At 46.5% G+C, this 19623-nt stretch overlaps 1 protein-coding gene across 5 annotated transcripts in view; it reads right to left on the reverse strand.

Moving 5' to 3' along the window:
* Window positions 1–19623, reverse strand: part of UBR4 (ubiquitin protein ligase E3 component n-recognin 4) — a 134698-nt gene that overhangs the window by 55876 nt on the left and 59199 nt on the right. The window contains exons 47-61 of one of the 5 annotated variants that reach the window (XM_004741338.3): window positions 19077–19240; window positions 18436–18652; window positions 17176–17392; window positions 16382–16414; window positions 15157–15220; window positions 14585–14719; window positions 13441–13615; window positions 12429–12566; window positions 11473–11594; window positions 10696–10807; window positions 8036–8166; window positions 7737–7914; window positions 7169–7273; window positions 5493–5630; window positions 4499–4673 (exon numbers count right to left, since the gene is read on the reverse strand). In XM_004741338.3, coding sequence (XP_004741395.1) covers window positions 4499–4673; window positions 5493–5630; window positions 7169–7273; window positions 7737–7914; window positions 8036–8166; window positions 10696–10807; window positions 11473–11594; window positions 12429–12566; window positions 13441–13615; window positions 14585–14719; window positions 15157–15220; window positions 16382–16414; window positions 17176–17392; window positions 18436–18652; window positions 19077–19240 — 2104 coding nt within the window. Of the gene's footprint in view, window positions 1–4498; window positions 4674–5492; window positions 5631–7168; window positions 7274–7736; window positions 7915–8035; window positions 8167–10695; window positions 10808–11472; window positions 11595–12428; window positions 12570–13440; window positions 13616–14584; window positions 14720–15156; window positions 15221–16381; window positions 16415–17175; window positions 17393–18435; window positions 18653–19076; window positions 19241–19623 lie in introns of all 5 variants that reach the window. The other 4 variants (XM_045063849.1, XM_004741337.3, XM_004741340.3 and 1 more) reach the window with 4 other exon arrangements.

The raw sequence follows: 19623 nt of genomic DNA on the forward strand, positions 1-19623 counted from the left end.
TTGCTCAGAAATGGGACGCCTGGGTGGCTCAGTGCGTTAAATCCTCTGCCTTCGGCTCGGGTCATGACCCCAGGGTCCTGGGATCGAGCCCCACATTGGGCTCTCTGCTCTGAGGGAAGCCTGCTTCCTCCTCTCTCTGTCTGCATCTCTGCCTACTTGTGATCTCTGTCTGTCAAATAAATAAAATCTTAAAAAAAAAAAAAAAGAATTGTTCAAGAATGTACAAGACACAGCAAAGAAAATAGGACAACGGCAGCTCAAATTTAGCAGTTCAGTTTCTACTTGCAGGATAAAACAGCAAGCTTTGAGATGGATGCAAGTCTTCAGATCGGCAGAACATACTTGTGAATGCACATGTATGAGAGAAAAAGGCAACAAAATGAGCAGAGTCTGGACCTGGACCAAGATGCTGCCAGACTACAGCTTTTTAAACTCTTAGAATCTCACAAAAAAAGTAAACTCTATACCAAAGATTACAAGTTCCATTTGTTTAGTGACTTAAAATAAAAACAAGTTAGTTACTATATTATTTAAAGTAAGTCATTTAACAATTACTCAATTAACTTATCCTTGAAAAATAAAAGTTTAATTATAACCACATTAGGGGCACCTGGGTGGCTCAGTTGGTTGAGTGTCTGCCTTTGACTCAGGTCATGATCGCAGGGTCCTGGGATCGAACCCTGTTGTCAGGCTCCCTGCTCTGCAGGGCAGGGGGGAGCGGGGGAATGCCTGCTTTTCCCTCTCTCCACCACTCCTGCTCTCTCTCGCTAGCTCTGTCACACTGTCTCTCTCTCAAATAAATAAAATCTTAAAAAAAAAAAACACTTTAGACTTCTACTAACATGGGTAGGTTACCTAAAACAATCCTCCTAAAAAACATTAAAATTCCAAAAAAGACAGAATATCATTTTAGAAGCAATGTGGTGTCTCAAGAAACTTGAAAGGATTAAAATCACACAGTATGTTCCCTAACCACAGTAAATTAAATTGGTAACAGAAAAGTAATTAGAAATTCCCCAAAGGTATGGCAATTAAGCCACATACTTCTAAATATCCCATGGGCCAAAGATGAAAATTACAACAGAATTTAGAAAACATTCTTAACTGAATAGCAATAAAAATACAACACATCAAAATATATGAGTCCCAGCCAAAGCAGACTTTAAAGGTAAGTTCAGAGAGAAATACCTAGTTTTAAATACGTATTTAAAATGAAAAGTTTGGGATGCATGGGTCAAATGGATCCTGAACATGCAGTGGGCTCAAAAAGGCTATAGAAGGGCACCTGGGTGGCTCAGTGGGTTAAGCCTCTGCCTTCGGCTCAGGTCATGATCTCAGGGTCCTGGGATCGAGCCCCACATCGGGCTCTCTGCTCAACGGGGAGCCTGCCACCCCCTCTGTCTCTGCCTGCCTCTCTGCCTACTTGTGGTGTCTGTCAAATAAATAAATAAAATCTTAAAAAAAAAAAAAAAGAACCCATTATTTAAAAAATAAATAAATAAAATTTAAAAAATAAAATGAAAGGTTTAAAATCAGTGATTCAAGTTTCTCTTATTAAGCTAAAAAAGAAGAAAAAATTAACTCTCAAAAGGTACCATAAAAGCTTATTAAGCAAAGAAAGGAAATATGAAGAATGGAAATAAAACAGAAGAATGGACATAAAACATAAAAGCAAAAGTTGGTTCCCTCTAAATAAAGTTGGTAACTCCAAGCAAAGCTGACCTTTGAAAAAAGAACATACATATAAGTTACCAACATTAAAAATGAAAAAAGGTACATCGCTACAGACCCTAAAGACATTAAAAGGATGATTAAAAAAAATTATAGGGGCTCTTGGTGGCTCAGCTGATTAAGCATCTGACTCTTGATTTCGACCCAGGTCATGATCTCAGGGTCCTGGGATCAAGACCTGCATCAGGCTCCCTCTCTCTAACTGCCTCTCTGCCTACTTGTGATATATATCTGTGTCAAGTAAAGGAGTAAAATCTTAAAAAAAAAAAAAGTCCAGAACCAGATGACTCCACTGCTGAGTTTTTACAAGAATTTACAGGTGTACTAACAACGACATCACACGAACTCATCAATTTTTTTCTTGCTTCCAAGAGTCAGACACTTAACTAACTGAGCCACCCAGGAGCCCTCTATTTCATGTTTTATGCCTGCTACTCAAATAGATCTTAAGAAGCCAAAAATAATTAAGCACAGTAATTTTTTTTTTTTTAAAGAAAAAAAGATACCATGAGACATGGAAAAAAGACTATGATAGTAAAACTATGTGAATAGAGTCCCAGGAAGAAAAATGATAGAAAATGAGGCAGAAGCAATATCTAAGGAGACTAACAGATGAGCATTTTTTAGAATAAAAGACTCTAACCCAAACATTCCGGAGTCCCTCTTGAAGCAGAATAAATATAAAGAAATCTATCCTGGGGCGCCTGGGTGGCCCCATCGGTTAAGCATCTGCCTTTGGCTCAGGTCATGATCTCAGGGTCCTGGCATCCAGCCCCACACATGGGTCTCTGCTCAGCGGGGAGTCTGCTTTTCCCTCTCCCACCTCCCAATCGTGGGTGCACACATTCTTGCTCACTCTCTCCCTCTCTCTCTCTCAAATAAATAAATAAAATCTTAAAAAGAAAGAAAGAAATCCATCTGAACTATATCCTAAATAAAGATCTTATAAGCAGCAGTAAGGACACTATATTCAAATAAACAGCGGTTATGACAGCAGGTCACTTCTCACTGGCAGTAACAGTGGATATCATTTTCAATTTGTGGGGAGAAAAACTACCGACACAAAACTCTATACCCATCAACAACATGCCCACAAAATGTGAGCTGAATGAAAACATTTCCAGACTAAGAAAACCTGCGATTTTATAAGTAGTGGCCCTTCCCTCATGGAAAATCTAAATGACGCACTTCAAGAAGAAATGATCCTAGACAGAAGGTCTGACACGCACGGGCAAATATTAAGCACAGAAAGTGGTATGCATGTGAGTAAACATGAACAAACACTGACCACACAAACTGTACAAAACAGCAATAGTACCTTGGAAAAGCTTCAAAAGCCTTTTTTGAAAAAGAATTAAAACACACAAAAATAACAGCTTGAATTGATAAGAAGGGATCAAGTCTCCAAGGTCCTCTATATTATGCAGGAAGAAGATGCAACTGTGAGATAAATTTAGTTTTGGTAAGTTAAATGTACATGTTGAATGACCAGGGTAACCACCAAAGACTGGAAACCGTGAACAACCTGCAAATGTAGGAGAGGGGCAGAAAGAAGAAAAGAAAAAGGGAGGAAAACATAGCAAACTGACCCAAAAGAGGACTTCAAAGACAAAAAAACAGAAACAGGCAAAACAAATAAGCAACAGGAAGTAAATGGTAGGCATAAATTTCAATTCATCAGTAATTAACACTTATCACAAATGAACTTAACTGTTTGAATTCGCAAGCAATGGCAGACTGGATTAAAAATGTTTTAAATAAATTTCAAAAAACAAAAAATTGCAAAGACCACATCTCCAAACACATGGAATTAACCTAGGCATCCTGTTAAGAGAAAAAGAAAAAGATTAAGTAAAAACCCCTTTATGGTAAAATGTTAAAAAACAGACTCCATCAAAATATCATCATTTAGTGGAGCCAGAGGTCACCCTCATCCAAGAGATGTTCCAAGAACTGAAGCTGAAGCAGTAGGAAACAGGGAGTATAGGAGACACTCCTTGGAAGTCCTCTGAAAATGTCTTATGCCTGCCAGTTTCAATGACCTTTTATTTGGATAGAAATCATAGAATCCAAAATGCTAGTTATTTCTGCACTGCACTAATGTGAAAATTTGGGGCCTCAACAAATTTAACAAACATTAAATCGCAAATGTGTTTCTCCAGTCTCCCCTTCTCAGTTAACAGCTATGTTCACTCCACCAATCCAGTAGCAACCACCACCAGAACTTCTTGAAGGGGATGGAGCAGGATTTTATAAATTACTTCCAGTTTGCCAAATGCCCTCCCACTGATATTTCTAGACGTAATTGGTCTGCCTTATTTCTCTGTTACCTTGTAGACACACTGAACAAGGAGCCATTTCTAGCATATATGTAATAGCCATCACTGTGGAGCCTAGAAGAGTGCCACTTCTAAAGAGAATGCTACAAAGTGAGTTTATGGGGAATGATGAAACAAGAGAGAGCTAAGCAGGAGGATACAAGTTTTCAAGACAATCACTTTACAGTAATAAGGGATATTGAGGGGCCTTAAGAGAAGGAACATGTTGTATTCTCTCCACAGTTAATTTGATGTAATTCTAATTAGGACAAAGAAGACAGGCCTAGAATGTTTCCTAGGATCTTGAACCGTTTCCTGAGTTTATTACCTGCATATTAAAAAAATAATAATACACTATTAACATCTCTGCACCTCCTGCAACTGCTCCATCACCTTATTCCCGAAACACTCTCCCATAGCCTCCTGACTGCAAATGACCAGGTCCTAACCTGTTGCTAGTGTGGACATCGCCTTCCCCTTCCCCTTCGCCTTCTCCCTCGGAGCCATCTCCCTCCTGGTGTCCGGTGGTGGTGCTGATGGCGCCAGTGCTGGAGCTGACACTGCCTGGTCCAGCTGGGTGCCCCTCCACTGTGGCATCACCATAAGCACTGCTCCGGCCAGATACTAGAGGGAAATGGTTAAAAAAAAGTGTAAATCAAATCCTCAAGCATGATAGAATCCAATACACACTGAAGTCAGCAATAGTTCAGAGACGCCTGTTCAGAGAATTTTTTCTTCTCTGTGAAGAAGAGAATAAACAAGGACTGAATTCAAGATTCTGGCCCCAGAGCACTATGCTACAAGACTCTCAGGGCAGCCCCTCACCCTTCTGTGGTAGGTAAGATCCACCTACAAGAACAACCTCTGCTGTTGATGCATTTCCATCCCCTAACCCAGGGGAAATGTACACTGATTCGGGAATCTAGGAATTATCAGCTACTCTTAATCCCTTCCCTAAAATATTTTGTTATCTGATTTTTAACCACAGGTTGGTTTATAAGATCAAATCAAAACGGCATGCTTCCTCATTCCACAGCCCCACCGTGTCATCCGCAGACAGTGAAGGCAGCCCGCTATGTTAAGAGGAAGACTGCCCGACAGCTTCCCCCAACAGCGGGGACAAAAGCCACAGTATGATGGATTTCAAGGTTATACCATAACTATTTTAGATTACTCCTGATTTGGGATAACACATATCCTTGCTTTCTTCCAATAAGACACAATTAAAATCTGCCTGTAAAATGTTCCAACATTAACCACGTCATGCCTAAGCTCCTATCACTAAACATTTGAAACTCCAGTATTTAGGTCAAGTTAATCCCACCAGACTTTCAGTGAGCCCTCAAAATTTCCCTTTGCTGACATCAATCCCAGGAGCCAGTGAGAGATTCCTAGTGCGTTTCCACCCCTGCCCAAGGAGATCAGGACCTCCAGCCACATTACCGCTGTGCTCGCCAGCCACCGAGTCCACGGCGCTTCCCCCGCTCTCCGAGCCCACGCTACCACCGTGGTCAGCAGGGGAGGTCCGAAGGGTGGAGCCATCAGTCGCTGCCGTGCTGCCCTCGTCATCCGAGGCTGGAGCTGAGAGAGTAACGAGAGCTGTTACAGGTAAAAAACCCCTCCTGGGGGCGACAGCATCAAACCACACAGCGCAGAGGACACGATGCAGTTTATACACCGTGTCATTGAAGGAAAAAGGGAAAGATCTGCTTTGCTGGTTCATCACCAACAGGAACAAACACTACACATGGAGCGTTGCAAACAGTACTGAGACAGAGGGAAACCCCAGCTTGCTGGGCATTTCCTTTGCTGCTACACTATAGTGCAAGCAGCGCAGAGATCCAACGAGAATCTGTGAGTTGGACGCTCAGTTTTAGCTAGAATGCCCCATGGCCACCACTGTCTAGGTGTTACTGACACCTGCTGAGATCAGAAACTACCCATGACCAAAGCATGGGACTCTCAATTTTAATGAGATTTGTTTTGCAAGCAGTTAATTTGTGCTTATGGTAGAAAATCACTTGTCATGAGCTCTTGAATCAACCTTGTTGGTTTGTTGGTTGGTTGGTTTGGTCAGGTGGTCCAGAGGGGAGCTCATGGGGAAATTTCACCCCTCCTCATCATCCTCCTTAGACACTAAGAGTGAAGCAAGGAAATCCCCCAGAGACAGCCACAGCATCCAGGATCAGGGCTGAGCTGAGACAGGAGGAAAATGCTGAATGAAATACATGGGGGAGGAAAGCCAAGACAGCCACAGAGCACAAGAGAACACAATTGGCACAGCATGACAGCCACCTCCAATCCTTCGGGGACAACAGCTAACAAGAAGTGAGGAAAGCGACACGCATGGCAGCAGGTGAGAGGGGACAACCAATGTCTCCCTTTCTCTTCTACCCAGAGTAACACTCCCAAGAGAAGAGAAAGAAAGGGAAGAAAAGAAGAAAGAAACACAGGGAAGCAGCACTCGGGAAAACTCTAACCCAACCCTTCCACTCCTCAGGAGGTGATTTTCTAGGGGATCATTCACGTGTTCCCTCCTCCTCTATTTGGTCCAACTCTCTACTCAGGACATTTTCTTTTCCTTTACCAGATCAGCAAAGAGACTGAGTGCAAAGACAAAACGACATCTGAAGAGTTACTACGCATTTTAACTGTCCACATACCACTACCTCCCAAGCTCACAGCCCTGACGGTGAGCCACGCTGACCTGAGGCAGGACTCGGCTTCCTGCAGCTTCACTTTTACTTGTAAATGAAGAGAAAACAGTGCATGGCACGAGCTCTACTTCTCCCTACTCCTGTTGTCTAAACTGTCCAGACTCTGGTGAAGAGCCCTAAAAGCTGTCACTGCACCCCTACACCCTGCAAGCCGCTCTCTTGGCCTCTCCCTGGGAACCAGCAGGAGCCAGGCAGCATGCAAAGTGTGAGGAAGCAGAGCCATGAGCGCCTTTGCCAAGCTGCAGCACTGTGCCCTCCATGCCCATATTTCTAAAGCAAAGGCAGAAGCAGGAAGTCCAGAATGGCCTGTCAAAGCAGCTGCCCGTTCCACTCTCACAGCACTGGAAACAAGGCTGGAGGGTCCTGGGGCCCTGAGCCGTGCTCCTTGCTGTGGACAGTTACCTGATGCTGTGGTGTCAGAGAGGGTTCCTGCGTCCAGAGAGGAAGAGCTGGGTGCCTGGCCGGACAGCCCCAGGCTCTGCAGGCCCAGGGCACTGCTGCTGCTGCCTGGGAAACAAGTGGAGAGTGAGCACAGCATTCCCTCCAATCCCCCTCCACAGCACTGCTTTGGCCACCTGCTGCCCTCGGGAGCCTAAACTCACCAGCGTGTGACCCCCTCTGGCCTAGAGGAAGTTCATCAACAGCCACCACCGTCTACCCACCAAGTTTGGCTACAGACATGGTGGAAGGCTTCCTTCAGCTCAGGCAAGACACAGGCTGGAGTAATCTAACACATTTGGGAGGAAATAATCCCCAAAGACCAAACTAACAGAAATGAGGAGACGGACTCCCAGATAGCAAATCCCACCACGTCCCTCTCACTCTCCACCTGTGTCTCTGAACAGCTCTCACCCAGATCAACCTCTCCCCAAATCTGGGGACAAGCTAAGTCAGCTGGGTATCAGTAACTGCCAAACCCTCTTTGCTGTGCAAGGCCACCGGGCGGCTCTGTTCCTGGCATGGCCTCTACCTTGCTGGTCCTGCTGCAGGCTCAGGGCAATGGCTAGTTCAACCATGGTCTCGTCATCTGCATCAGGTGGGATGTCCAGCATGGGGGGGAAGCCCTCTGCGCCTGCCAGCAGGGCCTCCAGGGGAGAGGGGTTGCCATTGTTGACATTTTCGGCTGTCTCCAGCACCATCGACTCAGACTGCAGAGAGAGAGCTCTGTCAGTGTCCCATGGTAAACGGCAGCTTTTACAGGTGCACAGAGTGAGAGCCGGAAGAGAGCTGTGAGACTCGTCTTCCCCTCTCCTGCTGCCAGAGACTCACCACCATCTCAAAATCTCCATGGTCCACCTCACTCTGTTCCTGGCTTTCCTGACGGATGTGACCACCATTCGGAATCCCTGATGACTGCATTTTCTCGTCTGCATCATCATCGTCATCATCATCCTTGTCTCCTGAGTCAGAGAAACCCCAGTCACCTGAAGATGCCTGTTCTTTCCTCCCTTGGCATATGGTGCGATAAGTCACAAAGCAACACAAACCCGAGACAAGCTACCAGTGAGAGCCCTATGCTTCAGAGGGAAGCTTCGAGGTCATCCCAGCCTTGTCCTCCCACTTCCTGGACCCAGCAGGATCTGGGAAGATGGGGTTGGCAGTGATAGTTTGTCCCCTTAGGAAAATACCTTCCCATAGCCGATGATGTGACAAAAACAAAAACAAAACAAAACAAACAAACAAACAAAAAACCTTGGATTCCCAAGAGATTTCCAAGGGCAGAGAGATAAAAACCAGGAGACCCCATGAGCTCCTGCCAACTCCCAGGAGACCTTAGGCAAGACCAGGAAAATAATACACCAGAGATGTTTATCTGTGATGTCATGGTAGCTCAGAGTATCATTTTACTCCCATCCAAGATAACTGGGTCAGTGTAGTTGTTTCCACGCTACATAATCCTTACAAGAAGAACAAGAACTGAAATGTAAAACCATCGTGGGGAAGCTGCAGGACACCACTGCAAGTCCTGCCCAAGCTGGCTTCTGTGTGAAGAAAGCCCTCCGCATAAAGGAGAAGTCAGGGCTAGACTCCTAGTTGTCAGGAGAGGGCGGAGCCCTCAACTTCCACTCACTGGGTTGTGCGGATGTGAAAACAGGCGACCGCCACCTGGAAACACCACTCCCTGTACTCGAGCTTCTCGCAGCATACACAGTTGCCTAACTCAAGCTTATGTCAACAAAAGATATTCAAGGAAGATTTATAGAAGACCACCAAGTTGCACACGTTCCTTTAGATCTGCAACTGTACCCCCAGCCACGTGTGGCTAGTCCAAGTGGAGATGTGGTTTTAGTGTAAACTACCCACTAGACTCTAAAAGCAGTGCAAAAAAAATTTATAGAAAGGAAGATTTTTCAGGGAACCTAAGTGGCTCAGTTAAGCGTCTGCCTTCGGCTCAAGTCATGATCCTAGGGTCCTGGGATCGAGTCCTGCATCAGGCTCCTTATTCGACAAGGAAGCCTACTTTTCCCTCTGCCTCTGCTCCTGCTCATGTGCTCTCTTTCTCGTTCACTCTCTCAAATAAATCAGTAAAATCCTTTAAAAAGAAAAGGCAACACTTTTTTTTTTTTTTATTTTATTTATCTGACAGAGAGAGATCATAAGTAGGCAGAGAGGCAGGCAGAGAGAGAGGGAAGCTGGTTCCCCGCTTAGCAGAGAGCCTGATGTGGGGCTCGATCCCAGGACCCTGAGATCATGACCTGAGCTGAAGTACTAGTAGCTTAACCAACTGAGCCACCCAGGTGCCCCCAAAAAAGGGAATCTTTCTCATTAATTTTTCATATTAACTCCCTTAAAATGGTATTTTTTTTATATGCCAAATATATTTCTCTTTGCTCTTTATAATGGGGTTAATAGAAAATTAAAAATTACACATGTGACTTGTGGTGGAAATTTCGTCTGGAGCAAAATCAAACAACACAGAGTTATATAATAATGCTGACATTCAGATACTTTGCAAAACTGCTTTAACTAAAATGTTCAATGTTATGCCCTTGACTTATGTGCAAGTATATCAGGAGGGAAATCTCATGCGATATTTGCTATCAAACCAATTGTAGGTTAAGTTCACTGGGGCTACTACCCCTTACGCAGCAAAGCTGGCCCTTAATGAAGAGTTTTTTTATGCCACAAAAAATATGGTTGTGATTTTTGTGACTATTTTTCTTTTAAAGATTTTATTTATTTATTTAACAGGCAGAGCTCACAAGTAGGCAGAGAGGCTCCCCGCAGAGCAGAAAGCTCGATGTGGGGCTTGATCCTAGGACCCCGGGATCATGAACCGAGCCAAAGGCAGAGGCTTAACCCACCGAGCTACCCAGGCGCCCCTATTTTTGTGACTATTCTTAATTTTGCTATAAGCTCTTGGGACGCTTTCAGTCGAAGAGAAGACCCTCACTTAGCAATAACACGAGACACATCAAGAATCTCATGACAGAGATTTTCTGCACCAGGGACATCTGGGTGGCTCAGCTGCTTAAGTGTCCAAATCTTTTGATTCTGGCTCAGGTAATGACCCCAGGGTCATGAGATGGAGTCCCGAATCAGGCTCCATGCTCAGCCAGGTAGTCTGCTTAAGATTCTCCACCCCCCCGACTTCTGTCCCTCCCGCTGCTCACGTGCATGCACGCACTCTCTAAAATAATTAAATCTTAAAAAATAAAAAAGACATTTTCTGCATCCTTGACTTGCTTTTACTATTACATCTTTATTTTCCTATGGCCTCAATTTTTTTTTTTTATTATACTTACCATATGCATTTTTAAGTGTCACCGTAAATTCTTCATGGAGTAAGGTAGGGTAAAAACAATGGATACATAAACAGAAGTTTCCAGGACCTTGGTCCACATGAGCAATCCCTCCTAAGGCTATACCTCCCTTTCCCCCAGCCCCACCACATGCACACACAAGCCTAAACCCAGACCTCACATTACCCATTGGAGTGTTGCTGCGAGGGGAGGAGGGCAAGGTCACGTGTCTCCGCTTGTTCCTGGGCCTTAGGACTCGAATTAGAGCTTGTTTACAAGAGAAGCTCACAGCAGGATCCTGATGTTAAAAACAAACAAAAACATGCTTACGTTTTACATTTGTAATTCATAAATAGTCTATAAAGGACTTTCTTTTCTGGCCAATCACTGACACACATGTGAAGTATCTCTCTACCTACCCTCACCTGCAACTGTGCTGACCAAGTTCAGTATTAATCCCACTTCCTGATGTGGCATAGGTAAGACCCTTCCCCCATGTCCCCGAATCTCAGTTCCTGGTAAGAGGAAGGTCATTTGCTACTGAGATCACACTGGCTCTCCACAAATGGATTCTGGCTTTTCATGGGATAGCAGATTCATCTTAAGCACTGGGCTAAAGTCAGTACTTCTAACGCTCCACCTCTATGACACCGTCCCTGGAAATGCATCTTGATGATGTTCATTCATAGGCTCATTTAAGTAACACTAACAGCACTAACAACACAGCAACCACCAGTACATTCCCTTGGGATTTAGCACCGAACAAGAAAAACAAAACCCATCTCCATTTCAAACCCTTCCCTTGCATGGAATGAATGAGATCATAAAGCTTTTATCAACACTTAAAAACTTTCTTCACACAACCTTCTACTGTATTTCATTAATTTGACAAACTTGTTTAAAAGAAAAATTTCTAGACACTCCCAGACCAGTACAAAATCATCTGGGATGAATGATACATACAGGACACAGCAGCATCTGCATGTAGATCTTGGCTGCTGTATTAATACAGTCCAGCTCACAAGTACAGTAGCCGTGAACGATGTCTACCAGGGCATTGACGGTAGCTTCGATATGAGTCAGGCCTACAGGGGAGGAAAACATGGTAGGAAAACGTCCAGCTACTTGAGAATCTAGAATAAAGGTGAGTGCCAGTTCTGATCCCCACATAAAGGTCAGACTAACAAAAAATTGAAAGGTGCACACACAGCACACACGTACAGATTGTAGGCTGTCAGCATTATTTGTCACTTGCTATATTAACGCCTCCTCATCTCCGAAACGATCTCAAAAGCCCTTGCAGGTATCCTGCTTCACAGAAATAAGTAACTCTCTACTCTTGGAAATCAAAAGACAGGGCAGGAAAGTGTGAAGAGGTGAGCAGATTGTACTTGTTCCCCACAATCCCCAAACCTTAGGTGATGATAAACTCGGCTTCTGACCTTTTAGGTTAGCCCAAGCAACCTCAAACACAAATGGGCACCAGGACTTGCTCTACTTTCCTAGACTGCTCTTCGGATCCTTACCTTTCCACTTAAGCTTTGGACAGTGAGAAGTCAGATGCCAAACACAGGAGTAGCTGGGAAATAAAACATTCTCAAGGTGATGCTTCACTCTCACCTTCTGAAGTAGCTTTGCCCAAGCTTTCAAAACACTTTTAAAACACTTATAACTACCACTGAGGACACACAGGAACATAAAAATTCCTCTTTATGTGAAATATTCAACCCCACAGGAGGAGCTACAGTACCAGAAAATCCCACTTCTCTGCCATACTGCTATAACTCCTGTGTCTAAAAGAATGCACTGATCTTCCATTAATTCTGGAAGAGACAGATGATGAAGCAAAAAGATAAGGGTTCAGCCTGTTCGAAGACAGAACTCAGACTGGGCTTCAACGACCCCTTTAAATATGGTACCTGGCAGGCAGGCAGGTGCCAAGAAGGCATTCTTGGGTTTGGATGCATGGAGTTTCCAGAAGTGGTTCACCAGCTGGGTGATGAAACTACAGCAGTCTCCTTCCAGCTGCTTCTGAGGTTCTCTCCCCTCATCCACTCCTTCTAATAGAACAGGAGAAAGAAAATGATTAACGATGGTAAATCGGACATGGAATTTAATTTGTTTTAAGGTTAACTCAGGTCAAGGAAGCTTGCCTGGGGAGGGAGTTTCAAGTGGGGCCCCAATCAATATGCCAACTATCCCTAGACTCCAGCAGGCACATCTAGGAAAAAAACAGTCTGGGAAAGGAATATCACAGAAAACATTGTATGTTAGAATTAAGTAGAAAGGGGAGCATTCAGGATCTTTACAGCAGACTCAGGGATTTCAGGTCCAACTGCTCAACTTCTAAAAACTAGGGGAACAGCTGAGATTTTTCTGACATAATTCCTGGATAAGAACATCAGGAGGAGGAACCATACGACAACAGCAAATGGGAGTATGCAAGTAACAGAACTGTAAAGGCATCAATAAGCTCTATGTGATAACGCAAAACAAGTCAGGTACCCAGCCAACATGAGGACAGACAAGGAAACACAATCAAGCACTCAAAAGCCCACAGCAATGGTAAGAAAACACTGGCCAAAGAATAGCACGAAAGCAAGATTTGACCCTATTTTTTTAAAGCAACGGGGCCAAAGCTTAGCTTTGCCCTGAAGATCCCAAAGAGATAGGTAGTTCAGAGACAGATTATATCCGACATGCAGAGCACTAAATAAACTCAAGATTTTCCAAGGGGTAAGCAGTGGGAAAAGTATTTGCTTAAATGGTAAAATCTAAATGTCAAAAGCCCTACAAGGTACAAAGACAAGAGTAAAACCCATCTCACAGCATGCAGTCGGGCAGAGGCCAGAAACAACAAGAAGAGGAGGAGAAGGTATAGAAGATGCATCAAGCAGATTTCAGGACCACGACCATGTAGGCCAAGTTCACCTGTTTCCATTGGGGGCAGCTTGGACTCCGTAAAGTGGACAAGGTTGTTAGGGCGCATGATGGCAATGGAGCGAGCTGTGATCACCAGCCTCTGGAAGACCTCAGGGTCCAAATCCTTGCCTTCTTTGCTGGATGTGTTGAGACACTGCACAGCTTTGCTCAGCAAGGCCTGATCCTATAAGAAAGGATCGCAGGGGATGAACCAAAAGCAAGGGCTGGGTAGAGTTAATACCTAAAACAAAGAGGAAAGGACAGCTGGCAGGTCATCAGGATGGCCACCTCCTCTCAGGAGAACAGGTTAGTTACCGCCAACTACCTGGAACAAGTCTTCAAAGCAGTCCAGTACAGGTAAACTTCTTAAATCATGAAACATTAAAGGCACAAAATTCGAAAGTCATTAAGTACTGAAGTACAATGGGAAAATGTGGAACCGCCTGATTCTCTAGAACTGTAACATCCCAGATGATTCTGCTAGAGTAGAAGAGCCATTTCTCTGTAAGCTCCTATTGCCCAAGGACTCTGTTTCTAAACCTGCCATCCCTCAAGAGGTTCAGCAGGTTAAACTTACATTTCGCAAGCCTCTGGGCTGGAGGCACAAAAGCTCACCGAGGCGCCTGGGCTGCTGGCTTCTTCCTCAAGGAACTGAAACAGTCACCTTTCCCATCTATGGCAACTGGCCCAGTGTACTGCCCTCAGCCCCCACTCTCAGTATAAGTGAGACCCAACCCCCTCCCCCGACCCCAGATCTCCCCCTCAGAATCTCTCCAACAAACATTCAGCAATTTCCTCACAAACGAGGACACCTAAGCGAGAGCTGTGCCACAGCTGGAGGAGGGACCTCAGTGATTCCCCTGCCCTTGCTCTTTTCCAGAGAAACAAGTCTCACTTAGATCTTGTGGCTCCTACTAGTGACAAAAAAAATCAATGCAAACCAGTGGCCCATTAGTTGGCTTGTCCCCAGTTTTGAGGGGGAGCTGTTCATTTCTCAGGAGAGACTTTAGAGAGTGTGGGTATCTCATCTCAATGACTTCACTGTGTCCTCCTCGCTTTCCATATGAAAAGCCAGGTGGCCTGATTCCCTGTCAGTACCAAAACTTCCAAACCTTGCCCTGCTACAGAGGGCATCCAGGGAGGGAACGATTACCTTGTGGCTGTGATAGGCCGAGCGGCTGGTGTGCAAGCTGGCCAGAAGGCTCTTAGACTGCTGCTGAACGCTGGCAGGTGCTGGCAGGGACAGCAGCAGAGTGGCCAGCTCCTGAGCTGCATTCTTGTTTCTCTCCTGATGCAGAAGACAGCAGGGTTAACGCTGACCCCACCAAATCCATGCAGAACTAACTGTGCACACGCTGCCCTTCCCCCTTCCTCTCTTCTAGACCACAAGGGCTAGATTATGCCACATGAACTGCTAAGAGCAAAATGAAAAATTTCAGAAATTACAATCCTCCCACAAGACAAGAGCAGGAATTGAGTCCAAGCCTACGACTCCTGGAAACACTGTTCTTTTTGCCAGCACTCATCCTAGTCCATGAAACACTCTCACAATGGATCCCCCAAAAGTAGGACAGAGGCCTTAAGCTATATACTTCTATGGAGCTTTCTTACAAATCAAGATCATGCTATAAACACTCTTCAGCTGCAAGGCCTCAGGCCTCTGACAACTGCACTGACTTCCTGCCTCTATGGAAAGCTCCCATGCGCTTTGAAAAAGTCACTTGCCTTCTCGATGATTGGGCCAACAGCAAAGCAGCTTTCCAGAGCTTCTAAAGAACTCACAACCAGCCTAGGGAGACAGAAAAGCAGGATTGAGTACAACCACCACCCCTCTCTCTGGTTGTGCTTTAGCCTGTGCAAACTATAGTCAGGGGGACCTTGGGGATAGCTAATGAATGCCAAATACAGAATCAAAGCACAATAAGACCTGCCACAGGCACCATGCATATCGTTTCCTTGTGTTACAGGCCAGAAGAAACCTGGCTCCCACTTGGAGATCAACCTAAGGCCATGTTCATAATCCGTAACTGAAAGACAGGGCTTTTCTTCCTCAAAGCGGATAAGTGTGCTTCCTTCTGCTGCCTGTGGCAGGGATCACTGAGAGGGGCTTAACAGTCTTGATGCAATGGGACCCAAAGCTCAGGTGCCCACAGATCAGAAGGCAAAAGGATATGCAAAGGGAAAGGTTAAAACCATCTGCTTATACTGGGAAGGTACACATTATATTTTACGTATATCTCCAAGAAAATGCACAAAGGCACTTCCCGTAAGTCCGTTAAGTATGGGGAGAAAACAAACTGTTTTCAGGAGCATGCCAATTGCCAACATTCACAGGGCACAACAAAGCATCTTTAGAAAACTGAGCCACTATCTCCTGGGAAAGGAACTGGAAACCCCGCTGTTAAAGGGCACCTAGCAACATGCTCCTCAGGGCTTACTCCTGGGAGTTTACTGTGCCATGGTGAGAAGACCAGCATCCTGAGGTTGCCGAGGCTCCGGGCACAAAGGGAACAGTATGGAGAAGGCAGCTGGAGAGAAAAGGGTCAAGGGGTAGCTGAGAGCAACCAAGAGCAAGGGAAGAGGGGCCTGAGGCATAAAACGAAGTTGGGCAGAACAAGCTCTCCGCTGACTTGTCAGATGCTAGGATTTTCCCATCATCCCACTGCCCACATCCGCCTCCTTCTCACCCACTGTGGAGAGGGAGTGGAGGGACGGGGTATGGAAGAGAGAGCTAGCAGGTTCTGGAGCGGCTACCACCAAGTGTGCACGTACAACCCTCCACACACTCCACTCTTACACAGGATAGCTTTGCAGCCATGCAAGGACCAGAACAGAAAGAAGCAGGAAGACTCTTCCACAGAAGCAGAATCAACGCGAAGCCACACCATTGGTTACATTGCTCTCTGACACACACTCACCCGTGCAGAGAAAAGAAAGAGGGCATACTAACCGGTCCAGCTTGGTTAGGGACTCAGTTTCAGAACTTGGGGGAGAAGCAAAGGAAAAAAAAAAGGAAAAAAATGTGAAGCTCAGAGAAACCTAGAAACACATCCTAAGCAAACAATGTAAGAACAGGGGAGGGGGGGAGAAAAGAAACAGAGAGAGAGAGAGAGAGAAGGGAGGGGGCAGTCTGACGGTAGGAGGAGGCAGTGATTTCAAGCCAGGCTACTCTTCCGACTTAGGATGTAAGAAACTCAGCGTCTTACATCATGAGTTGCCTCATCTATCACGGCAAACCAGCAGACGCCTAGCACAAAGAAGCCAAGCGCAATGCTTCAGAAGGCCACTGGGGGGAGCCCGGGGAGGCTCTGAACTCTGCTGTAGGTGCTGCAGCCAGCATCTGGCCAGCAGTGCCATCACCACCTAAGTGGCCGCTGCAAAGAGAAGATGATGACATCAGAAGGAACAGAAGACTCTCCCCTCTAATTTCAGCAAGACTGGACCCAAATCTCTAGCGGCGACTAGAGCATCTTCTACTCCACAACCTCTGGCTCGTCCAAAGGGTGCCTAAGCATTAAGAGAAGGCACAGACACCCCAGGCCGACTAGGATCCCATGGCTCTCAGCACACCGCCAGGTTCTGTGCTCACAAAGGAGACAGGGTGTTGGGCTGCTGGGGGACGACCTGAAACTCACAGGCTACACTAGGGGTAGTTGCGAGAGGCTACTCTCTCAGAACAGGCTATGCCGGGAGAGGGGTTGCGTAAAGGCGAGGACAAGGGCTGACCCCTGCCAGCACGGGTACCTCTCCAGGACAGTTCCACTGGTGGTGGCAGGGGCTGCGGAGTCACTGTCTCCAGTGCCATTGCTCTGGTTCAAGTTGGAAGGGCAGATGTTGCTGACAGAAGCAGAAGGGAACTCCTCCGGGGGCTCGTCAGGCCAGCCAAACTGCTCCTTGGTCTTGCCGTAAATTTTCACAGCATCAATCATGGTGACGCCAGCCGGATCCACCGAGGCCCCAACTGCAACAAGTGAGAGGAGCTCTAGGAAGCACGTCCCCTACAGGGCCAAAGTGAGCGCCTCCAAAACAGAGACCAGACCAAGAGGGCAAAGTAGCAAATCCCACCAATTTTCATCAGGGAGGAACCTTGTCTCCTGTGACTCAAACAGCACTTGAACCCTGAGGAGACACTGACTATATGTGAAACAGTCCCACTGACCAAAGGCCTAGGAAGTCCAGCTCTCAGAAGAGCCCCTTGTGCCTGGGTAGCTCAGTGGGTTAAGCCTCTGCCTTCAGCTCAGATTATGGTCTCAGGGTCCTGGGACCAAGCCCTGCATTGGGCTCTCTGCTTGGCAGGGAGCCTGCTTCCCACCCCACCCACCCCCTCGCCTACTTGTGATCTCTTTCTCTCTCTCTCTCTGTCAAATAAATAAATAAATAATCTTTAAAAAAAAAAAAAAAAAAAAGAGCCCCTTAGCATCACAGCAGGACTCTTCCAGTGCTGTCGGGGCACTGCATCCCCCAGCTTCCACTCCCCAGAGAGCTCTAAGCTTGGTTCAAAACACAAATCATCATTCATCCTAACAGCAGCTATTTCTAGGAGCAAGAGTATCAGACAGGCGGTCAGTAAATGGCAGAGGAAGACGCCAGGCTATTGATAGGCTCAGGGAGTTGTTCTCCGAGGGTTTAAAGTATTCGACAGTTCACCAAGCCCAGGCGCTACTACACATCCCTCTCGAGGAGGCACGTGAGCAAGGCCCTCATCTGTGCTTTAAGAACACCTGCTGCTTTCATGCACTGCCCTTGCCTCCTCTCTGCCCACCCACGTAGGCAGCCAGGCCGGCAAAGCTGAGCCAGGCCCACCAAAGCAGACGCAGAGGCAGGGTTTGCCCTGTCTTCACCCCTCCCGTTCTTCAGCACGCCCCTCCCCTGGCCATCTCCAGGGAAGTTCAGACGTTGAGGACGGCAGAGACCACTGAGCAGCAGAGAGCAGAGGACTCCCAGAATACCAGACAGCCATGGAGAAATGAGAAGGGGAGGCCATGCCAGGGGGTGGCGACTCACTGAAGAGGTTCAGTTTTTTGTCGGCCTGCAGGGCTTCCTCTCTGGTGAAGGGGAAGTCAAACCAGCGGGAGCGACTCAAGTTGAGCTGCATGGTCCTGCCGAAAATCTCAATGTACGACGGAGCCCGTTCAATGGCCTGGGTCCCGATCTGGATCCGCATGCCTGTCATCACCATAGTGCTGTTGTTGTTGCTGATCTCGATGGTGAAGCCACCGGGCTAGAGGGAGACAGGCACAAGTCAGACAACAAGTTCTTTAGGGTAAACCTGTAACCCTTTGTCTGCTAGCGCCAAAGTGTGTGACCCCAGGCAAGTCCATTACCCTCCTAACTTCTTGGTAAGGATTTCCTTACTTCCAAAGATGGTGGGGGGCGGGGGAAGGCAGGGTGTGGGACAGTCTCCAGTTTCAAGCTACTTTCTCTCCATCACTAACCACCTCCTGCTGCTAATACTCGAACAGGAGCCCTTCCGTGCAGAAGCTGAGAATAGCCATTTATTCCAGGGACCACTTAGGAAGAACGCAAGGGTTAGTGACTCTAAGTATCTATTTCACACCTGCGTTCTAAGAGGACAGGTGTTTTCCAGCCACACTGTCCAGAAGTCCTTCTACCCAGGCACAGCCCCCACACAGCGCAGTCCTCACCTTGGTGTTGGCCACGTACATGCCAGTGGAGTTCAGCCGGTGCTTTATCTGCTGCGCATTGTACACCTGCAGGAGATCATTCCCACCAAACTCCACATCCGTCAGCTGCTGGTTGTGCTCAAAGAAGTCAATGGGGAATGTCACCTGGCTAGATGTGCGGGTTGCTGTGGGGAACAGGACCAGTAGACACAGAGCATCAGTAAGTGCGGCACTCCCACCTCTGCACCCATCCCTCAGGGAAAGCCTCTCCCAGAATGATGCCACACTCCTAACCTCTACCAGGTTAGGACACTCTAACCTCTTCCAGAGGACCGGGATGTGAACGTGTGCATCAGTGTGATGCCTGCACGCGGCCCACAGGCCAACAGTCACCATCCCTAACCACACCCCACCACAGTAGGACAAAGAACTCAGGTGTGGTACTGAGTACAGTTAGTAACAACAGGCTCCCTCCTGACTGGTTGATTGAAAATAAACAACTCAGGGGCGACTGGATGGCACCAACGGTTAAGTGTCTCCCTTCAGCTCAGGTCATGATCCCGGGGTC

The sequence above is a fragment of the Mustela putorius genome, unplaced genomic scaffold, assembly GCF_011764305.1.
Source record: "Mustela putorius furo isolate JIRA1106 unplaced genomic scaffold, ASM1176430v1.1 tig00003853_pilon_pilon_pilon, whole genome shotgun sequence".
Lineage (NCBI taxonomy): Eukaryota > Metazoa > Chordata > Mammalia > Carnivora > Mustelidae > Mustela > Mustela putorius.